Genomic DNA, 22659 nt, shown 5'->3' on the forward strand with positions numbered 1-22659 from the left:
TCCCAGCATGCTGTGCCTGCTGCCTGCTTTCCTTCCAGACCCTGTGGCATTCTGGATTCTCTACATTGTGTGTCATAAAAACCCTGGCCCAGATTGGCTTTGGGAGCTGTCAAGGAGGTCTGGCTTTCTAGTAGATTTGGAACTTGGTCTCTTTCTCTCCCTATCTGCCTTCTGCTATGTTGGCTTTCTTTTCCATTTCTAGAAAGTGGCAGGATGGCTTACTTCATTGGGGTCTCAAGGCCAGTGGACAGAACACTTACTGCCCTGTCCTAGCCTTGCTGGCAAAGGCCCATTGGCTCGGATTGGCCCCCACTCCCCACTCTCTTGCTCTGGCCTGGGGATTGTGACACACTTATTGGCTCCGGCTTTGGTCCCGTGTCTACTCCTGGAGCTGGGCGTGTGGTCAGTGGCCAGGCTCCTCCACCACGGGGCCCTTGTGGGAAGGGGATTCACCCAAGCCACTGAAGACACAGATGCCAAAAGGAAGGCAGAGGTAGCCTGCCTCAAAGGAACTCCTGTCCTCAGGGATCCATGATTTAGAAAGAGTTTATTAGAAGTGTGCACTGATCAATTCCAAGTAGAAATGTGGGAGCTGTGTTAAGTGGCAAGTTGCAGAAAGTCCGATGGGAGAGAGAGTTTCTTGGTGTTAAGGTTGAGTGGGTGTGGAGTCTGGTGGGGGTGCAGAGTGGGGCTGCAGTTGGATGGAGAAGTAGCAAGAGTCAGCTGGCACCTTGCCTCTTGGCAGGCATGGGTGGTTCAAGGTGACCATCAGGGAGCTCTGTTCTGGGGTGGCCTTTGGCCGGGGCCATGGGGAATCTACCACCCTGAGCCTCCTTTTCTTCAGTTGTGAAGCATACAGCAGCACCTTCTAGAGTGATGTTTAAGTTTTACACGTGATTGTATATGTAAATGACTTAGCTGGCACCCAGTAAGAGCCCAACTATCATGAACTAGCATTAATTTGAAAAGATGAGGTAGGGTGTCCACACTTGGAGAGGACATAGCAGGACTTGGCGAGGTTATTTAGACTGGAGAGCTGTCCATTTTCTGTTTTCCTACATTCTCTCTCTCTCTGGATGGCCCTGTTCTGCAGCCCCAGGACACAGTCTGTGGGAAAGGCTCATTGATGGTTCAGACATTTCCTCACTTGCTACTTTTGTGCAGCTATGGAAGGAGGGGTCACCTTCTATGGTGAGAAATATGTGGGGAGCCTCCCATCCTGCTGCCTCCGATGCAGGGTGTACATACGTTGGACAGTGACTGCCCACCCACCTGCCCGCCCATGATGGTACTTCTCCAGAGGTACTCAGCCTCTGCCAGTGAGTCTGAGGCTCTCCAACTTTACACAGGTCCCAGTTTCCCTGATCACACGTCCAGCAGTGGACAGTGACATTGCTACTTGTTTGTGAAGGGTTTTTGGGTCTCAGAGAGTTGATTGATTGAAATGTAATTTCTTCAGCTCATGAGGTCAAACTGGCATTTAAAGCACATGTGAGGGCTCTTGCTAATGGCCTTTTGCACTTGTCAGGGTTCTCTAGTGAAAAGGACCAAGAAGATGTATATATCCATAGATCCATCTATCTATCTGTACATCTATCTATCTATCTATCTATCTATCTATCTATCTATTGAGAGATAAATGGGTATATATCAATATGTAACAAATGAATTATATCAATATAAATTAATCATTCATATTAATATGATCAATAGATCAATACATATCTTTTAAGTAACTGGCTCATGAATTTGTGGAGGCTGAGAAGTTCCAAGATCTATAGGATGAATAGATCTGCATTCTAGGCACCCAAGAGCCTACAATGACATAAGCTCCCATCGTAAGGCTGGCAGGCTTGAGACCCAAGAAAGCTAATGTTTCAGCTTAAGTCTGAGGCTAGGGAAGAAACAAACAAAAACCAATGTCCCATCCCCAAGGCAGTAGGGAGGAACTCTTACTTGTGGGAGGAGAAGCTTTATAGTCCGATCAGGCCTTCAACTGATTGGATGAGGCCCACCACACTAAGGAGGGCAGTCTACTTTTACTTAGTCTGCCAATTCAAATGTTAATCTCATCCAGAATTACCATCACAGACACACCCAGAAATAATGTTTAATGAAATGTCTGGACAGCCCGTGGCCAGTCAAGTTGACATATAAAATTAACCACAATATCTTCTATGTAATCTTGGGGTTTAAAATTCTTTTCTGAGGTCTTGTGGTTGGAATAGTTGGTGTGAAAGCAAGTAGACTGTGGCATTCTAGAGACTGGTGGTGTTTTCCAGCTTCTCCCTTCTCCCTTCTCCCTTCTCCCAGCTTCACTGTTCAGGGGTCTTATTTTAAACTAAATAGGTTGATTTTTTTTTGGTATGTATTTCTTTATTGGAGTCAACTTGCCAACATATAGCATAACACCCAGTGCTCATCCCATCAAGTGCCTCCCTCAGTGCCCGTCACCCAGTCACCCTAACCCCCCTCCCACCTCCCTTTCCACCACCCCTTGTTTGTTTCCCAGAGTTAGGAGTCTCTCATGTTCTGTCTCCCTCACTGATATTTCCCACTCATTTTCTCTCCTTTCCCCTTTATTCCCTTTCACTATTTTTATATTTCCCAAATGAATGAGACCATATAATGTTTGTCCTTCGCTGATTCACTTACTTCACTCAGCATAATACCCTCCAGTTCCATCCATGTTGAAGCAAATGGTGGGTATTTGTCATTTCTGTTGGCTGAGGAATATTCCATTGTATACATAGACCACATCTTCTTTATCCATTCATCTTTTGATGGACACCGAGGCTCCTTCCACAGTTTGGCTATTGTGGACGTTGCTGCTATAAACATCGGGGTGCAGGTTTCCTGCCGTTTCACTGCATCTGTATCTTTGGGGTAAATCCCCAGTAGTGCAATTGTTGGGTCGTAGGGTAGCTCTGTTTTTAACTCTTTGAGGAACCTCCACACAGTTCTCCAGAGTGGCTGTAGCAGCTCACATTCCCACCAACCCAGCAAGAGGGTTCCCTTTTCTTTGCATCCTCTCCAACATTTGTGGTTTCCTGCTTTGTTAATTTTCCCCATTCTCACTGGTGTGAGGTGGTATCTCATTGTGGTTTTGATTTGTATTTCCCTGATGGTGAGTGATGTGGAGCATTTTCTCATGTGCGTGTTGGCCATGTCTGTGTCTTCCTCTGTGAAATTTCTGTTCATGTCTTTTGCCCATTTCATGATTGGATTGTTTGTTTCTTTGCTGGTGAGTTTGATAAGTTCTTTATAGATCTTGGATACTAGCCCTTTATCTGATAGGTCATTTGCAAATATCTTCTCCCATTCTGTAGTCTTTTAGTTTTGTTGACTTTCTTTTGCTGTGCAGAAGCTTTTTATTTTGATTAAGCCCCAATAGTTCATTTTTGCTTTTGTTTCCCTTGCCTTCATAGATGTATCTTGCAAGAAGTTGCTGTGGCCAAGTTCAAAAAGGGTGTTGCCTGTGTTCTTCTCTAGGATTTTGATGGATTCTTGTCTCACATTAGATCTTTCATCCATTTTGGGTTTATCTTTGTGTATGGTGTAAGAGAATGGTCTAGTTTCATTCTTCTGCATGTGGCTGTACAATTTTCCCAGCACCATTTATTGAAGAGACTGTCCTTTTTCCAGTGGATAGTCCTTCCCACTTTGTTGAATATTAGTTGACCATAGAGTTGAGGGCCCATTTCTGGATTCTCTATTCTGTTCCATTGATCTATGTTTTTGTGCCAGTACCACACTGTCTTGATGATCACAGCTTTGTAGTACAGTGGGAAATCTGGCATTGTGATGCCCCCAGCTATGGTTTTCTTTTTCAATGTTCCCCTGGCTCTTTGGGGTCTTTTCTGATTCCACACAAATCTTAAGATGATTTGTTTCAACTTTCTGAAGAAAGTCCATGGTCTTTTGATAGGAATTGCATTGAACATGCAAATTGCCCTGGGTAGCATAGACATTTTCACAATATTAATTCTTCCAATCCATGAGCATGGAATATTTTTCCATTTCTTTGTGTCTTCCTCAATTTCTTTCAAAAGTGTTTTATAGTTTTTAGGGTATAGATCCTTTATCTCTTTGGTTAGGTTTATTCCTAGGTATCTTAAGCTTTTGGGTACAATTGTAAATGGCATTGACTCCTTAATTCCTCTTTCTTCAGTTTCATTGTTAGTGTATAGAAATGCTGCTGATTTCTGGGCATTGATTTTGTATCCTGCCACACTGCTGAATTGCTTTATGAGTTCTAGCAATCTTGGGGTGGAGTCTTTTGGGTTTTCTATGTACAGTATCATGTCATCTGCCAAGAGGGAGAGTTTGACTTCTTCTTTGCCAATTTGAATGCCTTTTATTTCTTTTTGTTGTTTGATTGCTGAGGCTAGAACTTCTAGTACTATGTTGAATAGCAATGGTGAGAGTGGACATCCCTGTCGTGTTCCTGATCTTAGGGGAAAGACTCTCAGTGTTTCCCCATTGAGAATGATATTTGCTGTGCAGTTTTGGTAGATGGTTTTTAAGATGCTGAGGAATGTTCCCTGTATCCCTGCACTCTGAAGAGTTTTGATCAGGAATGGATGCTGTATTTTGCAAATGCTTTCTCTGCATCTATTGAGAGGATCATATGGTTCTTGTTTTTTCTGCTATTGATATGATCTGTCACTTTGATTGCTTTATGAGTGTTGAACCAGTCTTGCATCCCGGGGATAAATCCCACTTGGTTTGGTGAATAATCTTCTTAATGTACTGTTGGATCCTATTGGTAAGTTAGTATCTTGTTGAGAATTTTTGCATCCGTGTTCATCAGGGATATTGGTCTATAATTCTCCTTTTTGGTAGGGTCTTTGTCTGGTTTGGAATTAAGGTGATGCTGTCCTCATAGAATGAGTTTGGAAGTACTCCATCTCTTTCTATCTTTTGGAACAGGTTTTGTAGAATAGGTATGGTTTCTTCTTTAAACGTTTGATAGAATTCCCCTGGGAAACCATCTGGCCCTGGACTTTTGTGTCTTGGGAGGTTTTTGATGATTGCTTCAATTTCCTCCCTGGTTATGGGCCTGTTCAGGTTTTCTGTTTCTTCCTGTTCCAGTTTTGGTAGTTTGCTGTTTTCCAGAAATGCATCCATTTCTTCTAGATTGCCTAATTTATTGGCATATAGCTGCTCATAATATGTTTTTAAAATCGTTTGTATTTCCTTGGTGTGGGTGGTGATCTCTCCTTTCTCATTCATGATTTTATTAGAGTCTTTTCTCTTTTCTTTTTAATAAGGCTGGCTAATGGTTTATCTATCTTATTAATTCTTTCCTGGTTTTGTTGGTCTCCTGGTTTTGTTGGTCTCTTCCACAGTTCTTCTGGTCTCTATTTCATTGATTTCTGCTTGAATCTTTATTATCTCTTTTCTTCTGCTGCTGAGTGTAGGTTTATTTGCTGTTTTTTTCTCCAGTTCCTTTAGGTGCAAGGTTAGCTTTTGTATTTGAGTTTTTTCCAATTTTTTTTGAGGGATGCTTGCATTGCGATGTATTTCCCTCTCAGGACTGCTTTTGCTGTATCCCAAAGATTTTGAATGGTTGTATCTTCATTCTCATTCGTTTCCATGAGTCTTTTTAATTCTTTTCTGATTTCCTGGTTGACCCTTTCATCTTTTAGCAGGATGGTCTTTAACCTCCATGTTTGAATTTCTTCCAAATTTCTTCTTATGATTGAGTTCAAGTTTCAAAGCATTATGGTCTTAAAATATGCAGGGAACAATCCCAATCTTTTGGTATCAGATAAGACCTGATTTGTGACTCAGTATGTGGTCTATTCTGAGAAAGTTCCATGTGTACTTGAGAAGAATGTGTGTTCAGTTGCATTTGGATGTAAAGTTCTGTAAATATCTGTGAAATCCATCAGGTCCAGTGTATCATTTAAAGCTCTTGTTTCTTTGGAGATGTTGTGCCTAGAAGATCTGTCATTTGCAGAAAGCGTTGTGTTGAAGTCTCCCAGTATTAGTGTATTATTATTTAAGTATGTCTTAACTTTGGCTATTAATTGATCAATATACTTGGCAGCTCCCACATTAGGGGCATAAGTATTCATGATTGTTAGGTTCTCTTGTTGGATAGACCCTTTAAGTATGATATAGTGTCCCTCTTCATCTCTTATTACAGTCTTTGGGATAAACTTTAATTTATCTGATATGAGGATTGCTACCCCTGATTTCTTTTGAGGACCATTTGGATGGTAAATGGTTTTCCAACCTGTCATTTTCAGGCTGTAGGTGTCTTTAGGTCTAAAATGAGTCTCTTGTAGACAGCAAATAGATGGGTCTTGCGTTTTTATCCAGTCTGAAACCCTGCATCTTTTGATGGGATCATTAAGCCCATTCACGTTCAGAGTTACTATTGAAAGAGACGAATTTAGTGTCATCATAATACCTGTTCAGTCCCTGTGTTTGTGCATTATTTCTTTGGACTTCCTCTTTCTTTTACAGAGTCCCCCTTAATATTTCTTACAGACCTGGCTTGGTGGTCACATATTCTTTCAGGTTCTGCCTATCTTGGAAGCTCTTTATCTCTCCTTCTATTCTGAATGAGAGCCTTGCTGGATAAAGTGTTCTTGGCTGCATGTTCTTCTCATTTAGGACCCTGAATATATCCTGCCAGCCCTTTCTGGCCTGCCAGGTCTCTGTGGAGAGGTCTGCTGTTAATCTAATATTTCTCCCCATATAAGTTAGGGATCTCTTGTCTCTTGCTGCTTTAAGGATTTTTCTCTTTATCTTTGGAATTTGCAAGTTTCACAATTAAATGTTGAGGTGTTGAACGGTTTTTATTGATTTTAGGGGGGTATTTCTCTATCTCCTGAATCTGAATGCCTGTTTCCCTCCCCAAATTAGGGAAGTTCTCAGCTATGATTTGTTCAAATATGTTTTCTGTTCTCTGTCCCTCTCAGTGCCCTCTGGAACCCCAATTAAATGTAGATTTTTCCTTCTGAGTCTCATTTATTTCCCTTAACTTTTCTTCATGGTCTTTTAATTGTTTTTCTCTTTTTTTCTCAGCTTCCTTCCTTGCCATCAACTTGTCTTCTGTCACTCACTCTTCTACCTCATTAACCCTCGCTGTTAGGACCTCCAGTTTGGATTGCATCTCATTTAATAGATTTTTAATTTTGGCCTGATTAGATCTAAATTCTGCAGTCATGAAGTCTCTTGAATCCTTTATGCTTTTTTCCAGAGCCACCAGTAGCTTTATAATTGTGCTTCTGAATTGGCTTTCTGACATGGAATTGTAATCCAAATTCTGTAACTCTGTGGCAGAGAGTACTGTTTGTAATTCTTTCTTTTGTGGTGAGTTCTTCTTCCTAGTCATTTTGCTTAGTGCACAGTGGCTAAAAATGAATTGTATTGGAAAAAGGAAGAAAAAAAAAAAGAAAAAGAAAAAACAAAAATAAAAACAAGGCGGGGTATCCTCTGGTTCTATATACTGTAAATCCCTCGACTTCCCCTGGAGCTTTCCAGCACTGCTTGGTCAAGAACTTACTCTTCCCCTGTCTTTCCAGCTGGCCTTCTGGGGGAGGGGCCTGCTGTGCTGATTCTCAGGTGTGTGCACCTGGGGAGCTGCCTCGCCCCTGCCAGGTGCCAGGCTCAGTGAGAGCTGTTTACCCCACGAGGCCCCTGTTCCCTGCGGCCCTGCTCCATCCCAGGCTCAGGGTGACACCAGGAGGGACAACTCCCCTGGCAGCGGCCAGCTCTCCAGCCCCGGAGTCAGCTCCCCAGTAACTCCCGCAGCTCCCAGTCCGCGGGAGCCTGGATGCTTGGGGTGTGGGGGGCGCTGGGGTGCGGGGCACCGACCTGCACAGCTCGGGGGCGCCTGGTGGCAGGAGCTCCTCGCTGTCCTGGGCCCTCCCGGCCTCCGCCTGTCCCAGGGGGAGCGACGGATCCTGGGCTGTGTCCCCCGTGCCCTGGGCTCCGGGGCCTGCGCCTGGACCCCCCCCCCCCCGGGGTGCGCAGCCCCCTCCGCGGGGCCGCCACCTGCCCGACCCGCTGCTCCCGAGGCCCCGCCGGGCGCGCTCCAGCCCTCAGCCGCGCTCTCCCGGGTGCACCTCCTCTGTTAGTGACCCGGGAACCTGGGGGCTCCACTGCCCCTCCTGGGGTCCTGCCCGGGTTCCCTGCTAAGGGCCTTTCCCTCCGGGAAGAACCCGGTGCGGGTTTTTAAAGTTCCTGCTTCCCCGGGGCTGGGCTCTCCTGCCCCGAGGCTCTCGCCGCCCCCTGAGCCCGGCTCCTCGCGGGGCCCCTCCCCCACTGGATTCTTTTTCTTTTTCTTTTTCTTTTTCTTTTTCTTTTTCCGTCTTCCTACCTTGTTAGAAGCGCAAACTCTTCCCTCTGTAGCGTTCCAGCTGTCCTCTCTTTAAATCTCAGGTTAAATTCATAGGTTTTCAGGATGATTTGAAAGTTATCTGGGTAAGTTGGTGGGGACAGGTGACTTGGGGACCCTACTCCTCCGCATCTGGTCCCGCCCCCCAAATAGGTTAATTTTCTCATGACAAGACTATAAACACTCAGAAAGAAGGGACGTGACTTTATAGGTGATAGGGACCCACTCCCATGAAGCAGAGTTAAAGTCAGAGCTCCTGGACCTTCTTCTAGGGTCAGCTGTCAGTCCTGCCCCAGGGCCAATGACTAAACTAGGTTTTAAGTTCCAAGTGTGCAATGAGGTTTTCAAATCAGATTTTGCATTTTCTAGGCTTCACGATCCCTGGAAAAGAGTTACAAACAGCACTGTGATTCCTTTGTCTGAAACCATCAGTGTGTCTGTCCCTTTTGGCATCCACAGGGGGCTTTTGCAAGTCCTCAGGTTTATGGGACATCTCCTTTTTTAATGTTCAGATGTGTGTTTGGAATGGGTGGCCCAGGAACAGGTGGGGTCAGCAGAAGGGCAAGCCCTGCTCCTTTACAAAGCTACGTTTTGCCAACAGCTCTGAACAGTTGTGAATCATCTTGGTGGATATGTGGGCTGTTTTCTTGACAAAGGTGTGGTATGTGCATCCATGGGAGGGGGTGTTGACTCTAGTCTTGAGGGCTTGGGGACGCAGGTGGTTCCTTGTGGCTTTGTCTTGGGGGACTTGTGGTATATGGAGCAGTTTCTCATTTCTCCCATTCAGTATTGGAGATGGGATTGGTCAGGGATTATGAGTCAGCCAGGGCAGCATGCAAAGGCTTATTTTGCTCTTTTGCGGAAAGGTGGACATAGAAGAAGATTCTGTTGATGGTGAGCATGTAGGACTAGTGGTGTTTACAAGGTTAGCATTTATACTCCTGCACAGAACCTGCTTCTAAAATGCCACTGTCCCAGGGCCACTGGGGAGGCGATAGGCTCTGCCCCTCTTACCTTCTGACTCCAAGCTTGACATTGACCCTGTGCTTTATCTTTTATTTGAAATCCAGGCACTCACACACACCCATGCCCGTGTGTGCATGCGCGTGCGTGTGTGTGTGTGTGTGTGCACAGAGTGCACGTGCCTCGGGGTAGGACAGATAGCTTTATGATCAGGTGTGGGGATCATCAGGCTTTATAGCTGGTTTCTTCCTGTCTCTCAAAGTCTCTGCCCAGAGGACCATGAGGAGCAGGTACTATAGGTGGTATATAGGGTGCTTTATGCCAAAGATACAGATGCACATACAGATAAACATTTTTCTACATAAATGACACTTTCATGTTTTTGGTAAAGCGTAATAGGTAAGACAAGAACAATCTGTTGTCACAAAGAAATTTTGAGAAACCTGAAAGCGAGCTTCTCATTTCCTCATTTTATAAACTCACCGAAGGATTTCTGTATGCTGGGGACAAGGAGATCTTGTGTGTGTCCTGGATGTGGCGGCCACCTGGGAATAGCTTACAGGAGCTATTCTGTCAGCAGGAGCATATGATTCTTCAGTGCCCCATTTACGACTTTTTTTGGTGGGGTAAGGGGCTTGGCTGGTTTCTCATAGTATCAAATGTACTCAAAAAGGAGGAGGGACACCATTGAATACAAGGCATTTGGGAAAACATTTGAGATAGTGAAGAAATAAATGCAAAGAGCATCGGTAGTCAGGATAATAGTATTATTCCCAGTGGCGTCATACGCTTTCAAGCCATGCCCTGATAAATATTGTATCCTTTGTGCAGAGCAACTAATGCCAGAGGCTGAAAGGCTTGTCTTAGCACTTTCCCTGTGGCCCACAGTGGCCCTTTACCATCCCAGAGGTAAAAGTGTAGTGTTGTAACTCACTATCCTCGTAAATCCTCATGATAGAAACAGTATTGACTTGTTTTTACAAGTCCTTGTCATACGAGAGAGGCTATAGCACTTCTGTTTATTTATTATTATTACTAACGGTAATTTTTGCCAAGAGCTTCCTGTGTATAGGCTCCTTCCATACACGATCTCATTTAATCTTCTCTTGCCTGTGAGGGATAAATACTATCCTTATCCTTTTTTATTTAGGGGGACACTAAGGCTTTGGGTGATGAACTGACTTGTCTGTGATCACGCAGGTAGAGGATGCCTAAGCCCTGATCCAGATCCCACCCGGTTACCTGGGGGCACTGCTCTCAATGCTGCCTGGGTCATCTGTGTCATCTGTGTATGCAGTGGTGACACACTGACATAGCAGGGCCAAGATGGGGGTGAGGGAGCAAGGGGGCCAGGGGACAGGTGTGTTACACCCCTGCAAATGCAGCGCTGGATCCTGCCTTCATTGAACAATTTGATCTTTTGCTCATCTCAGATTTTCTTTGCATTAATTTTGCCCTCTTAAAAATATTGCATTGGGGATATTATTTATCTTGATGATGGGGCTTTGCAGTACTCAGGGCAGGCATAATCATCTCTACTTTGCAGGTGAGGACCATGAGGACTAGGGGGTCAGGAGTCTGGAGAAGTCCCATGGCCGAAAGGGCGGGAGCTGGGAGGTTTACCAGGGCTTCTGGGAGTGGGTTGGAGGTGGCTACATGACTTACCCTGGGGGATCATAGTTCTCAGGAATGTGTTTCTCTTCTTCCAGGTCGGGAAAGAGGTTGAAGAAGACCCGTAAGTATGACATCATCACTACTCCAGCTGAGCGAGTGGAAATGGCCCCATTGAATGAGGAGGATGATGAGGATGAGGATTCCACAGTATTTGACATCAAATACAGGTATTGGGTGGGGACAAAAGCTTCTTCCTGGGCTCTCAGGCATTGGGGTGGTGGATGGCTCACCTTGGAAAACAACATGAGGCCAGGTGTGGTGTCTGTGTGTCCTTGTGCTTTGGTTACTTGTTTAACCTTGGGACATTCTGTGTATGCAGGGGACCCCTTTGATCCCCTCTTAGAACATACAGCACCCAGAAAGCCAGCAGAGAAATGCTTGCAGAGATGTGGTTATTCCCACTTTCCCCAGATATGAACGCTGGAGAAATCCACTTTGCATGAAGACAAGGAGGGCTGAGTGTCAGACAGAGAGCTTGTCACATGCTGCCTGGGGGGATCAGGTCCCAGCAGCTGTATGCATTACACACGGTGCACACAAATGGACACTTTTCTTTCAGCTGCTCTAAAACTCATGGCTGAGAGCATGGGATGGGGTGGACCTAAAACGGTGGATGGCATTTACCAATCAGCTCCAAAGGCAGGGGTGTGACCTAAAAAGGTAGCCCATAGGAAAGTCAGAATGACTGTGACTTCAGGGTTGTAGTTAGGTTTTGGGATCCTTTAGGAGTGTCCTCTTGATATATGAGATTCTCATTGTAAGGCTGGGGGTGAGTGTAGTTTAGAGATGAGGGCTCAAAGCCTCAGAGAAGAGGAAGCTGTTTGCCCAATGTTCCAGTTATTACCAACAAAGGGGAGACGCAAATCTGGGCTGGACCCCATCCTGAACTTTCTATGCCAGAGTTCTCCAGAGAAACAGAACCAATAGAAAGATGTATTATAAAGGTCCAAGCCTGAAGGTCTGAGAACCAGGTCCAGGTGAAGGAGAAGACGAGCGTCCCAACTTGAAAATGGTCAGCAAGGAAAATGAATTCGTCTTACTTACCTTTTGTGCTACTCAGGCCTCCTACTGATTGGATGAGGCCCACCCACACTAGAGAGGGCAATCTACCTCACTCAGGCTACTGATAAAATTGTTAATCTCCTCAGAAACACCCTCACAGACACACTCAGAATAGTGTTTGGCTAAATATCTGGGCACCCGTTCGCTTGGTCAAGGTGACATGAAAGGTTAACCAGCACACACAGCTTTTCTATACATGAGAAGGCAGGTCCTCCATACCTCTCCTGATTTGTTCTCCATCAGCACAGCCTCCGCTGTTCTTGGCTTTCCTGTATAAATCAATTGTCAGATTCAATAAAACGATGTTTGGGATTTTGACTCCATGCATCAGTTTAAGAGGGAATTGGTCCCTTTATGAGAATCTTCCAATCCATGAATATGGAATGACTGTCATTTGTTTAGGTATTTATCAAAGATTATTTATTTATTTACTTATTTGAGAGAGAGTGAGCGAGAGAGAAAGAGCACAAGCAGGGGGAGCAGGAGAGGGAGAAGCAGGTGTAAGTATATATATGTGTTGTGTGTATTTTTGACTTAAAAATACTATTTTCTTTATCCTCACGTCTGAAAAAAAAGGCTGCATTATCATGTTTATATACATACCAATATTAGAAACAGAGTTTGTCAATGAATCACACCTAAATTTTATTAAGAACGCACAGACATTAAAACATGGATTGCTTTTTGTGAGCAACAGAGCACACCGTTAGCTGTAGTTTGCGTGTTAGGTAAATAGTAGCACTCTTTGAGTAGAATCAAAACAATTGGTGGTATTCATTCATACTGGGACATAATAGACACATCAGAAAGTCAGTGATTGTCCTGGTTTTATTGCTTAGCCATTTTATCTGTCTCACATTCATTGCACAGAAATGAAACCTAATGGGAAGCAAACTATGTCCTTATTATTAGCCACGATGAAGAGGGTCCTGCTGCATCCCACAGGCCAGGAGCATCATACAATAGAGAGCACTTGAGGGCTTAAGTGGATCAATGTACTGTTTTGATTCTGAGACACTGAATAGAATCTCATCCATGCTTAGTGATTGAACCAAAGGTGGAAGCCTTCCATCTCACCAAACAGGAAAAAGACCCTAACAAAGAAATATAACAATCAATCTGTGCCGATACTCTATCTTTAGACTCATACTTTAGTGCAAGGTGGAAAAAGGGGCCCTTTCTTGAGTACTTGGATACAGGGGTTATTGTGGTCTGGAGACTGCTGGGTTGATACTGAGGCTGGGATCATGAAAAGAAAGTGCATATTGAAACCACCACCAGATTATGAACATTTCCCAGCTCATCTTGGTTCTTCAGACAATGGAGCCAGTGCCTTTCGCAGGCTGACACTTTGTGCTGTATTGACACTGGCACCTTGCTAGCAGTTTTCACATATACTGTAAAGTAGCTCTAGCCACAGCCAGCATACTCTGCATTATATCTCCAGGACTTGTTTATATCCTAACTGGAAGTTTGTACCTTTTGACCATCTTCACCCAAATCCCGCACCCCCAGCCCTCTGCTTCTGGTCACTTACATATCAGATCTCTTTCTCTATGAGGTGTTTTTGTTTTGTTTTGTTTTGTTTTGTTTTGGTTTGGTTTGGTTTTAGATTCCACACATGAGTCAGATCATATAGTATTAATTTTTCACTGTCTTGCTTATTTCACTTATCATAATGGCTTCAAGGTCCATCCATGTTATTGCAGATGGCCTGATTTCCTTCTTTTTTTATGCTGAATAATATTCTGTTGTGTATATATACCACATTTCCTTTATTATTTTTTTAAAGATTTTATTTATTCATTTCAGAGCTCACGAGCAGGGGCAGGGGCAGAGGGAGATGGGGAAGCAGACTCCCCGCTGAGCAGGGAGCCCGATGCGGGACTCAATCTCAGGCCCTGAGACCATGACCTGAGCTGAAGGCAGAGGCTTAACCATCTGAGTCACTCAGGCGCTCCTATACTGCATTTTCTTTATCTGTACATGTGTTGATGGACACTGGCTGTTTCCATGTCTTGACTATTGTAAGTACTGATGCAGTAATGCAGGGAGGCAGATATCTCTTCAACATAATGATTTTATTTCTAAAAGCAAATGATTAAATTGAACCACCTGGTAGATGTTAAGGTAACAGATTAATACTTTTGTTTTTTGAAAGTCTGAGTTTGCTCCCTGGTCTGATGTAAGGCAAGAGCAGGTAGAAAACTAGGTCTCAGGGCATGCTCTGGAGCATTGTCATTGGCCACTTTAATAATGGGCACTCCACCTCTATCTGACATGACAATAGCATGGAGCCCCTCAATGCATGCTAATTTTTTTTTAGATTTTATTTATTTATGAGAGACGCAGAGAGAGAGGCAGAGACATAGGCAGAGGGAGAAGCAGGCTGCCTGCAAGGAGCCAGATGCGGGACTTAATCCCAGGACCCTAGGATCACAACCTGAACCAAAAAGGCAGATGCTCAACCACTGAGCCACCCAGGCACCCCATCCCAGTAAGTTTTTTGTATATTTTTTATTGGAGTTTGATTTGCCAACATATATTATAACACCCAGTACTCATCCCATCAAGTGCCCCACTCAATGCCCGTCACCCAGTCACCCCATCCCCCTGCCCACCTCCCCTTCTACTACCCCTTGTTCGTTTCCCAGAGTTAGGAGTTTCTCATGTTTTGTCACCCTCTCTGATTCTTCCCACTCATTTTCTCTCCTTTCCCCTATAATCCCTTTCACTATTTTTCATATTCCCCATGAGTGAAATCATATAATGATTGTCCTTCTCTGATTGACTTACTTCACTCAGCATAATACCCTCCAGTTCCATCCATGTCAAAGCAAATGGTGGGTATTCATCATTTCTAATGGCTGAGTAATATTCCATTGTATATATATGGACTACATCTTCTTTATCCATTCATCTTACAATGGACACCGAGGCTCCTTCCATAGTTTGGGCTGCAGGTGTCTCGGCTTTTCACTGCATCTGTATCTTTGGGGTAAATCCCCAGTAGTGTAATTTCTGGGTCATAGGATAGCTCTATTTTTAACTCTTGAGGAACCTCCACACAGATTTCCAGAGTGGCTGCACCAGTTCACATTCCTACCAACAGTGCAAGAGGGTTCCCCTTTCTCCACATCCTCTCCAACATTTGTTGTTTCTTGTCTTGTTAATTTTCCCCATTCTCACTGGTGTGAGGTGGTATCTCATGTGGCTTTGATTTGTATTTCCCTGATGGCAAGTGATGCAGAGCATTTTCTCATGTGCTTGTTGGCCATCTGTATGTCTTCTTTGGTGGAGCTGTTCTGAAGGATAGAAAGGGAAAGAATACTTCCAAACTCATTTTATGAGTCCAGCATCACCCTAATTCCCAAACCAGACAAAGAACCCACCAAAAAGGAGAATTATAGACCAATATCCCTGATGAACACAGATGCAAAAATTCTCAACAAGATACTAGCCAATAGGCTCCAATAGTACATTAAGGAGATTATTCACCATGACCAAGTGGGATTTATCCCTGGGATGCAAGGTTGGTTCAACACTTGTAAAACAATCAACGTGATAGATCACATCACCAAAAGAAAAAACAAGAACCATATGATCCTCTCAATAGATGCAGAGAGCATTTAACAAAATACAGCATCCATTCCTGATCAAAACTCTTCAGAGTGTAGGGATACAGGGAACATTCCTCAGCATAGTAAAAGGCATCTATGAAAAGCCCACAGCAAATATCATTCTCAATAGGGAAACACTGAGAGTCTTTCCCCTAAGATCAGGAACACGACCGGGATGTCCACTCTCACCACTGCTATTCAACATAGTACTGGAAGTCTTAGCCTCAGCAATCAGGCAACAAAAAGAAATAAAAGGCATTCAAATTGGCAAAGAAGAAGTCAAACTCCCTCTTTGCAGATGACATGATACTACTGTACATAGAAAACCCAAAAGACTCCAACCAAAATTGCTAGAACTCATAGGCAATTCAGCAGTGTGGCAGGATACAAAATCAATGCCCAGAAATCAGTGGCATTCCTATACACTAACAATGAGACTGAAGAAAAAGAAATTAAGGAGTCAATCCCATTTACATTTGCACCCAAAAGCATAAGACACCTAGAAATAAACCTAACCAAAGAGGTAAAGGATCTATACCCTAAAAACTACAGGACACTTCTGAAAGAAATTGAGGAAGACACAAAGAGATGGAAAAATATTCCATGCTCATGGATTGGAAGAATTAACATTGTGAAAATGTCTATGCTACCCAGGGCAATTTGCATGCTCAGTGCAATTCCTATCAAAATACCATGGACTTTCTTCAGAGAGTTGGAACAAATCATCTTAAGATTTGTGTGGAATCAGAAAAGACTCCAAATAGCCAGGGGAACATAAAAAAAGAAAGCCAGAGCCGGGGGCATCGCAATGCGGGATTTCAGGTTGTACTACAAAGATGTGATCATCAAGACAATGTGGTACTGACACAAAAACAGACACATAGATCAATGGAACAGAATAGAGGACCCAGAAATGGGCCCTCAATTCTATGGTCAACTAATATTCGACAAGCAGGAAAGACTATCCACTGGAAAAAGGACAGTCTCTTCAGTAAATGGTGCTGGGAAAATTATACAGCCACGTGCAGAAGAATGAAACTAGACCATTCTCTTACACCACACACAAAGATAAGCCCAAAATGGATGAAAGATCTAATGTGAGACAAGAATCCATCAAAATCCTAGAGGAGTATATAGGCAAACACCCTTTTGGAACTTGGCCATGCAACTTCTTGCAAGATACATCTATAAAGGCAAGAGAAACAAAAGCAAAAATGAACTATTAGGGCTTAATCAAGATAAAAAACTTCTGCACAGCAAAATAAACAGTCAACAAAACTAAAAGACAAGCTACAGAATGGGAGAAGATATTTGCAAATGACCTATCAGATAAAGGGCTAGTTTCCAAGATCTATAAAGAACTTATTAAACTCACCAGCAAAGAAACAAACAATCCAATCATGAAATGGGCAAAAGACATGTCCCAGTAATTTTTAATGCAGGAATTACCTTAAGTACCTGAGGCACCTTGATGTCTCTCCTCCACCACTATTCTAATCCATTTTAGGGGGTAGAGGAAAGACATCAGGAAGGACCTAAGGTCCCATTGGACTCAGGTCCCAGCCAATCCACTTGTGTTAGGCTTCTGTCCCAGATCATTAGCCCTAATGAGCCTGTGTCTGGCAGGCTTGTTGTCCATGCTTGGGTTTCTGTTTCCAGGGCTGCTGGCTTCTCTCTCCTGCCACTTTGGGGACAGCTTCAAAGACAGGTTCTTCTGCAATCCACTGTCACATGATGTGTGACTGTGTCTCCTATATTGCTTAAAAAATATAATTTTCTCACTTTTTGTTCATGGTGTCTGGAATTATGGTTGATTTTTTGAAACACTGATTTCTTAAAAAATCCAGAAACCTCACCAAACTCTCATTAATTTTAGTAGTATAAATGGGGATTTGGGGGTTTTCTATGTAGATATATCAACCTGGACTAATGAGAGCCCCCCCCCCCAATCCTTCAACATTTCATCTCTTTTTTAAGCCTTTTTGTACTCACTTTTGGCCTCTAAGTCACTGTTAGATAGAAGTGATGATAATAGACATTCTGGCTCTTCTTTTTAAAGATTTATTTATTTACTTGAGAGAGAAAGAGAGAGAGAGAGAGAGGAGTAGGGAGGGGCAGAGGGAGAGAATCTCAGGCAGAGCCCAACAAGGGGCTTGATCTCCTGACACTGAGATCTGACCTGATTCTGACCTGAGCAGAAACCAAGAGTCAGACCCTTACCCGACTGCCACTCAGGTGCCCTGTTCCATCTTATTCTTTACCTTAAAGCACATGCTTTCCATACTGACCACTAAGAGTGGTGGTCACAGTAGGGTGGTAGATAGAATTTCTTTTCTGGGAAGCTTCTCTCTGTTCCTGGTTAGCTAATGTCTAATTTTATTTAAATGCTGTTTCTAGCTCTATTGAGAGGGTCATATCATTACCTTCAGTCTGTTAAGGTGGTGAAATTACCTTTGTTGGCTTTTCTGATACTAAATTGGCTTTGCATCCATGTGGTAAGATGAGCTTGATTGTGGTTGTGGTACCCAGTCATGCACGCTGCTATCTCCAGTTGGCTGATATTTTGTTTAGGATGCTGTTGGTTCTCTGAGTGACCAAGATTGATTTGTCTTTTTCCTACTTTGCAAGGTCTTGGGTAGGCTTTGTTAAGAGTTTTAGTAGTAGAACAAGTTTTCCTGATAAAAGAAGTTAGGGTGCATTCTTTATTTTCCTTGTCTCTGGACTAGTTTGTGTCAGATTGGAATTATTTCTTTCTAAATGTTTAGTAAAACATGCTGAAACCCACTGGAACCTGATGCTTTCTTAGTGTGAAGACTTTTTAAAAACTATTGACGTTTGGTTCAAGTCATGATAGGACTATATAGTCTTTATCTGTTTCTTCTTGGGTCAGTTTTGATGGGTTGTATTTCTTGGACTTTGTCCACATCATCTAAGTTTTCAAATGTATTTCCCTAAAGTTGCTCACAACATTTTCCTATCTTTTTAATCTTGGTAATGTACAGACACAATCCTCTTTCCATTCTTAATAGTTCTTGATTATATTTGCCTTTTCTTGTTTTCCTAGACTTCAGTCTTACTGGAAGTTTAATTTTATTTATCTACACAAAGAACCATGTTTTGGCTTCTTTGATTTGCAACTTCAGTTGGTTTATGCCTTTCTTCTTCTTCTTCCTCCTCCTCCTCCTCTTCTTCTTCTTCTTCTTTTCTTCTTCCTTTCTTCTTCTTCTTCCTCTTCTTCCTCTTTTTCTTCTTCTTCTTCTTCTTCTTCTTCTTCTTCTTCTTCTTCTTCTCTTCTTCTTCTTCTTCTTCTTCCTTCTTCCTCCTTCTTCTTCCTTCTCCTTCCTTCTTCTTCCAGTATTTGTTTGTCTTCCCTCTGTAAAATGCTGAGCCAAGCACTTTCCCCAGGCTGCCTGGGGAGGTAGAGAGAACGGAACATACTGGGCAGACGAGACACGGGAGAAAGACCTATGGGAGGCGTGGATGGCTCTTTTACGTGGCGAAGAGGATGAGAAAGGCCACCATCAGGCAGAAAAGCCCCATGACCTCCAGGAGGGCAAGCCCAGGATGGCATAGGAGAAGAGTTGTTGCTTCAGAGAGGGGTTCCTGGCCTAACCTATGTGGCTCAAACCACAGTCCTGAATCCAGCCCCAGAGCCAGTCATCCCTACCGTGGCGGCCCCGGGCCCAGTGCACTTGGTGGCTGTGCAAGGTCCTTGAAATGGCACTGGTTGGGAAGGAGTGAGGTCAGGGGACATGAGGCTATCATGCTGCTGGGGCTCTCATCTGTCATTGTCTCTGGTGGGTTTAGCACCACTGCCAACAGTGAGAGGTGCTCCCATCCTCGAAGCAGGTGGAGGTGAACTTGGCACAGGTGTCTGTTTTCAAGGGATGAGGGATGGATGGCAGGAGAGTTGCTCTTGGTGTGGAGAAGACAGAAGGGGCGGGGGCTCTGCCTCCCTTCCTAAGCTTTCTTCACGTGTGTTCCATTATCTTTTCCAGTGTCTTCCATTGAGTAGTTAGCTCTTAATTTGCAGCTTACTTTCCTGGTGTTAGCATTTATCCCATAATATCTCCATTTGCTGACTCCCATAGGCTTTCTTTGTTGCCAGGTGCTTGCCTGCCTCCCTGTGTGTTGTGCTTCAAGCAGCTCTGGGTAGAAGTTTGTGTTGTTCATGGTTGAAATGATACCAGGATGCGCATGAACTTGGAGCCAGGTCACTAGACACAAGCCTGCTCTGGTCCTCAGTCCCAAAGGTGATGGATGGTTCAGGAAGACGGAGCAAGACCTTTCCTAGTATAGATGTAACGTATGCTGTAGATGTGGCCGATAAGAGAAAGGGAAAATAAAATCACCTGTAATCTCACTGCTTAATGGTAACCACTAGAGTGTGTGTGAGTATGTATCTGTGAATTTTCTTTTTTGTAGAAGTTGGCCCAGGTTACACATGCTGTTTTGAAACCATTTTCCATCAGAACAGCATATTACAAACAACTTTATAGGTCAGTAAGTTTGAAAGAACAAGAATTTTAAGACCAGTTTTATGTTCGCTTTAGTATTTTTGAGAACTTCCTGGTCTGCACCTGATAATCTGCTCACAGGTACTTGTCTTTTTCTGTGTAGATGTAGCTCATCTAAATATTGGGGTTCCCTCTGGGAAACGGGCCATATTTAAATTGGTGCAGCTGAATGGGGACCTTGGGTTATTTTATGTGAGTACAAAGAGGAGAGTTGTGTTCTTCATGCCAGAGCGGTGAGGCAGTAACTCGGTCCATGCTGTTGCATGACCAGTTCTTTGGTAACATTTTGTGACTTAGAGCCTGGACGCATCAGCCAGGCGGGGAATGAAGAGGAGGTGGCCAAGTGAGGCTTCTGTGCAGAGCCCTCTTGTTAGGCTCTGACGCAACTGGGATGTGCTCATCCTTGAGGTAAGACCCCTGATGTGGTGGTAGGGATTAGTTTGGGGAGGTGGGGAGGGAAAAAGTCTGTAGAAGTGTCTTTCCAATTCTGCACTTCAGAAGCCTAATTAGAGGAAAGAACTGATGGCTGAACAGATTATGGAGAACCCTGGGGTTTTGGAATGATTCTGGATTTCACGTGGTGTTTTGAGTTCTGGCTCTTTGTGCTTTGAGCTTGGTTGGCCTGGTGTGCAGCTGTGGCTGATATTTTGGGATCCCATGTGCCCCTATGCTTTATTACAGGAGACTTCTGTGCCCCCTCACCACCCCCCCAGGTGAGGCAGATGCTGCCCTTTGTCCTGTCTTCCGTGGGTGGTATAGGTGGCTGTGGCAGGTGCAGCCTGAAGGGAGGCTGCTGGGAGGCTGGGAGACACACTGTTCCTACCTGCATGCTTCCTTCCATTCCCTGTTCCTTTGCCTCTTAGGTCTGGAAAAGCTGTGGCCCGTGGGAATACAGTCATGCATCCTAGAAATGCTTGCTTCCCACCCTCTTGTGGGTAGAGCTTCCTGTGGGAATCTCATTAGAAACCAGTGGGATTTCTGCTGTGATGCCGGGTGCTGTGCCTGGCATCTTGTCTTTGGAACAAAGGGCATTTGGTGGCTGTTTGCAGCAAGAGGCCCCAGGAGGCTAGGCTGGGAGCAGGAGGAAACAGATTGACTTGCTTGTCCTAGACTGAAACCCCAGGGCTCAGAGTCCCCATGGACACCCATGGCACTTGCTAAGCACACTCAGAGCAATGACTTCTGCAAGGTTGGACTCGGAAGGCCCTTCTGCCTATCCCGTGCTTCCTCATCTTCTGGAATGAGGATTTTAGAGTGAGGAATGGCACTGTTAGGAACATCAACATGTGGACAGCTGTGGAGGCGATGGGTATTGTGAACTTCTGAGGCCTGGAAGGCATCGGTGACCCGCAGGCCCCTACCACCCACTGAGGATGCTGGGGGAGTATCCTACCTGGACCTGAAACAACAAACAGGAGTCCTTCCCGGACCAGTTTGAATGAAGCTCTGTCAGCCCTCTTCCTTACAGGATGCCGAGCTTATATGTGTAAAATGGGCACGTCATGAGACATTTTTGTTTCTTTGAAAAGCCATATTGGGAGTCTGGGGTCAGTTCTTGGTATCATGCACCTCAAAACTCTTTGAGTTTCAGGTCTACGAGGGGAGAACCTATGCAAACAGGAGTAAGTGGGGCAGCCCGGGTGGCTCAGCAGTTTAGCACTGCCTTTGGCCCAGGGCCTGATCCTGGAGACCCGGGATGAAGTCCCACATCGGGCTCCCTGCATAAAGTCTGCTTCTCCCTCTGCCCGTGTCTCTGCCTCTCTCTCTCTGTGTCTCTCATGAATAAATAACTAAAATCTTTAAAAAAAACCAGGAATTTGTGCAGCAATGAAAATTTACCGTTAAGTGAACATGACTTAGTTTCTTGCCTACACGCACATGCACACACACACACACACACACACACACACAGAGTTTATATAGATCTATGTAAGAATCAGGCACAAAGAAAAAAAAAAAAACAAGAACCCAGCACAAATAATTCTCGCTAGCAGTGGTTTTTAAAAAAATAACTAGCCACATTATTCAGTTGTTCACTTCTCTGTTTGGCGTCCTGGGTTGAAAGCTGGAGGAGTGCTCACAGATAGTGGTGATCCTCCCGTCTGTCTCCATCTCACACATCCTCACAGCCAGGGCCTGGGCTCCTCCCTTTGCTCCTTTGTCATTTATTTCTTGTGGCCGGTGTGCCCTTTCCTGAGGTGTCCCTCACTGCTGCAGTGAGAGGTCAGCTGCCAGGGTGCTGGCCAGGGGCTTCTTGTGTTGAGGACTCTTTCTGCTGACAAACAAAGCATGGGAGGGACACGGACAGGTTGGGACACGTCTCTCTCCATGATGGCTATAACCCAGTGTTGTTGGGCAAGAAGGACACTTGGAAGTTTTTGAAGGGAACAGGCATGAAGCATGGCGCCTAACCATGCCTTCACTTCTCAGGGAGCTTCAAAGGAGGATGGGGGTGGGCTCAGCATCG

The 22659-nt window shown here is 44.3% G+C and overlaps 1 protein-coding gene across 1 annotated transcript in view; it reads left to right on the forward strand.

Moving 5' to 3' along the window:
• Window positions 1-22659, forward strand: part of FAM174B (family with sequence similarity 174 member B) — a 42893-nt gene that overhangs the window by 15359 nt on the left and 4875 nt on the right. The window contains exon 2 of the mRNA XM_072737215.1: window positions 11029-11160. Within this exon, the coding sequence (XP_072593316.1) occupies window positions 11029-11160 (132 nt within the window). The remainder of the gene's footprint in view (window positions 1-11028; window positions 11161-22659) is intronic.

This window comes from Vulpes vulpes, chromosome 14 (assembly GCF_048418805.1).
Source record: "Vulpes vulpes isolate BD-2025 chromosome 14, VulVul3, whole genome shotgun sequence".
Taxonomy (NCBI): domain Eukaryota; kingdom Metazoa; phylum Chordata; class Mammalia; order Carnivora; family Canidae; genus Vulpes; species Vulpes vulpes.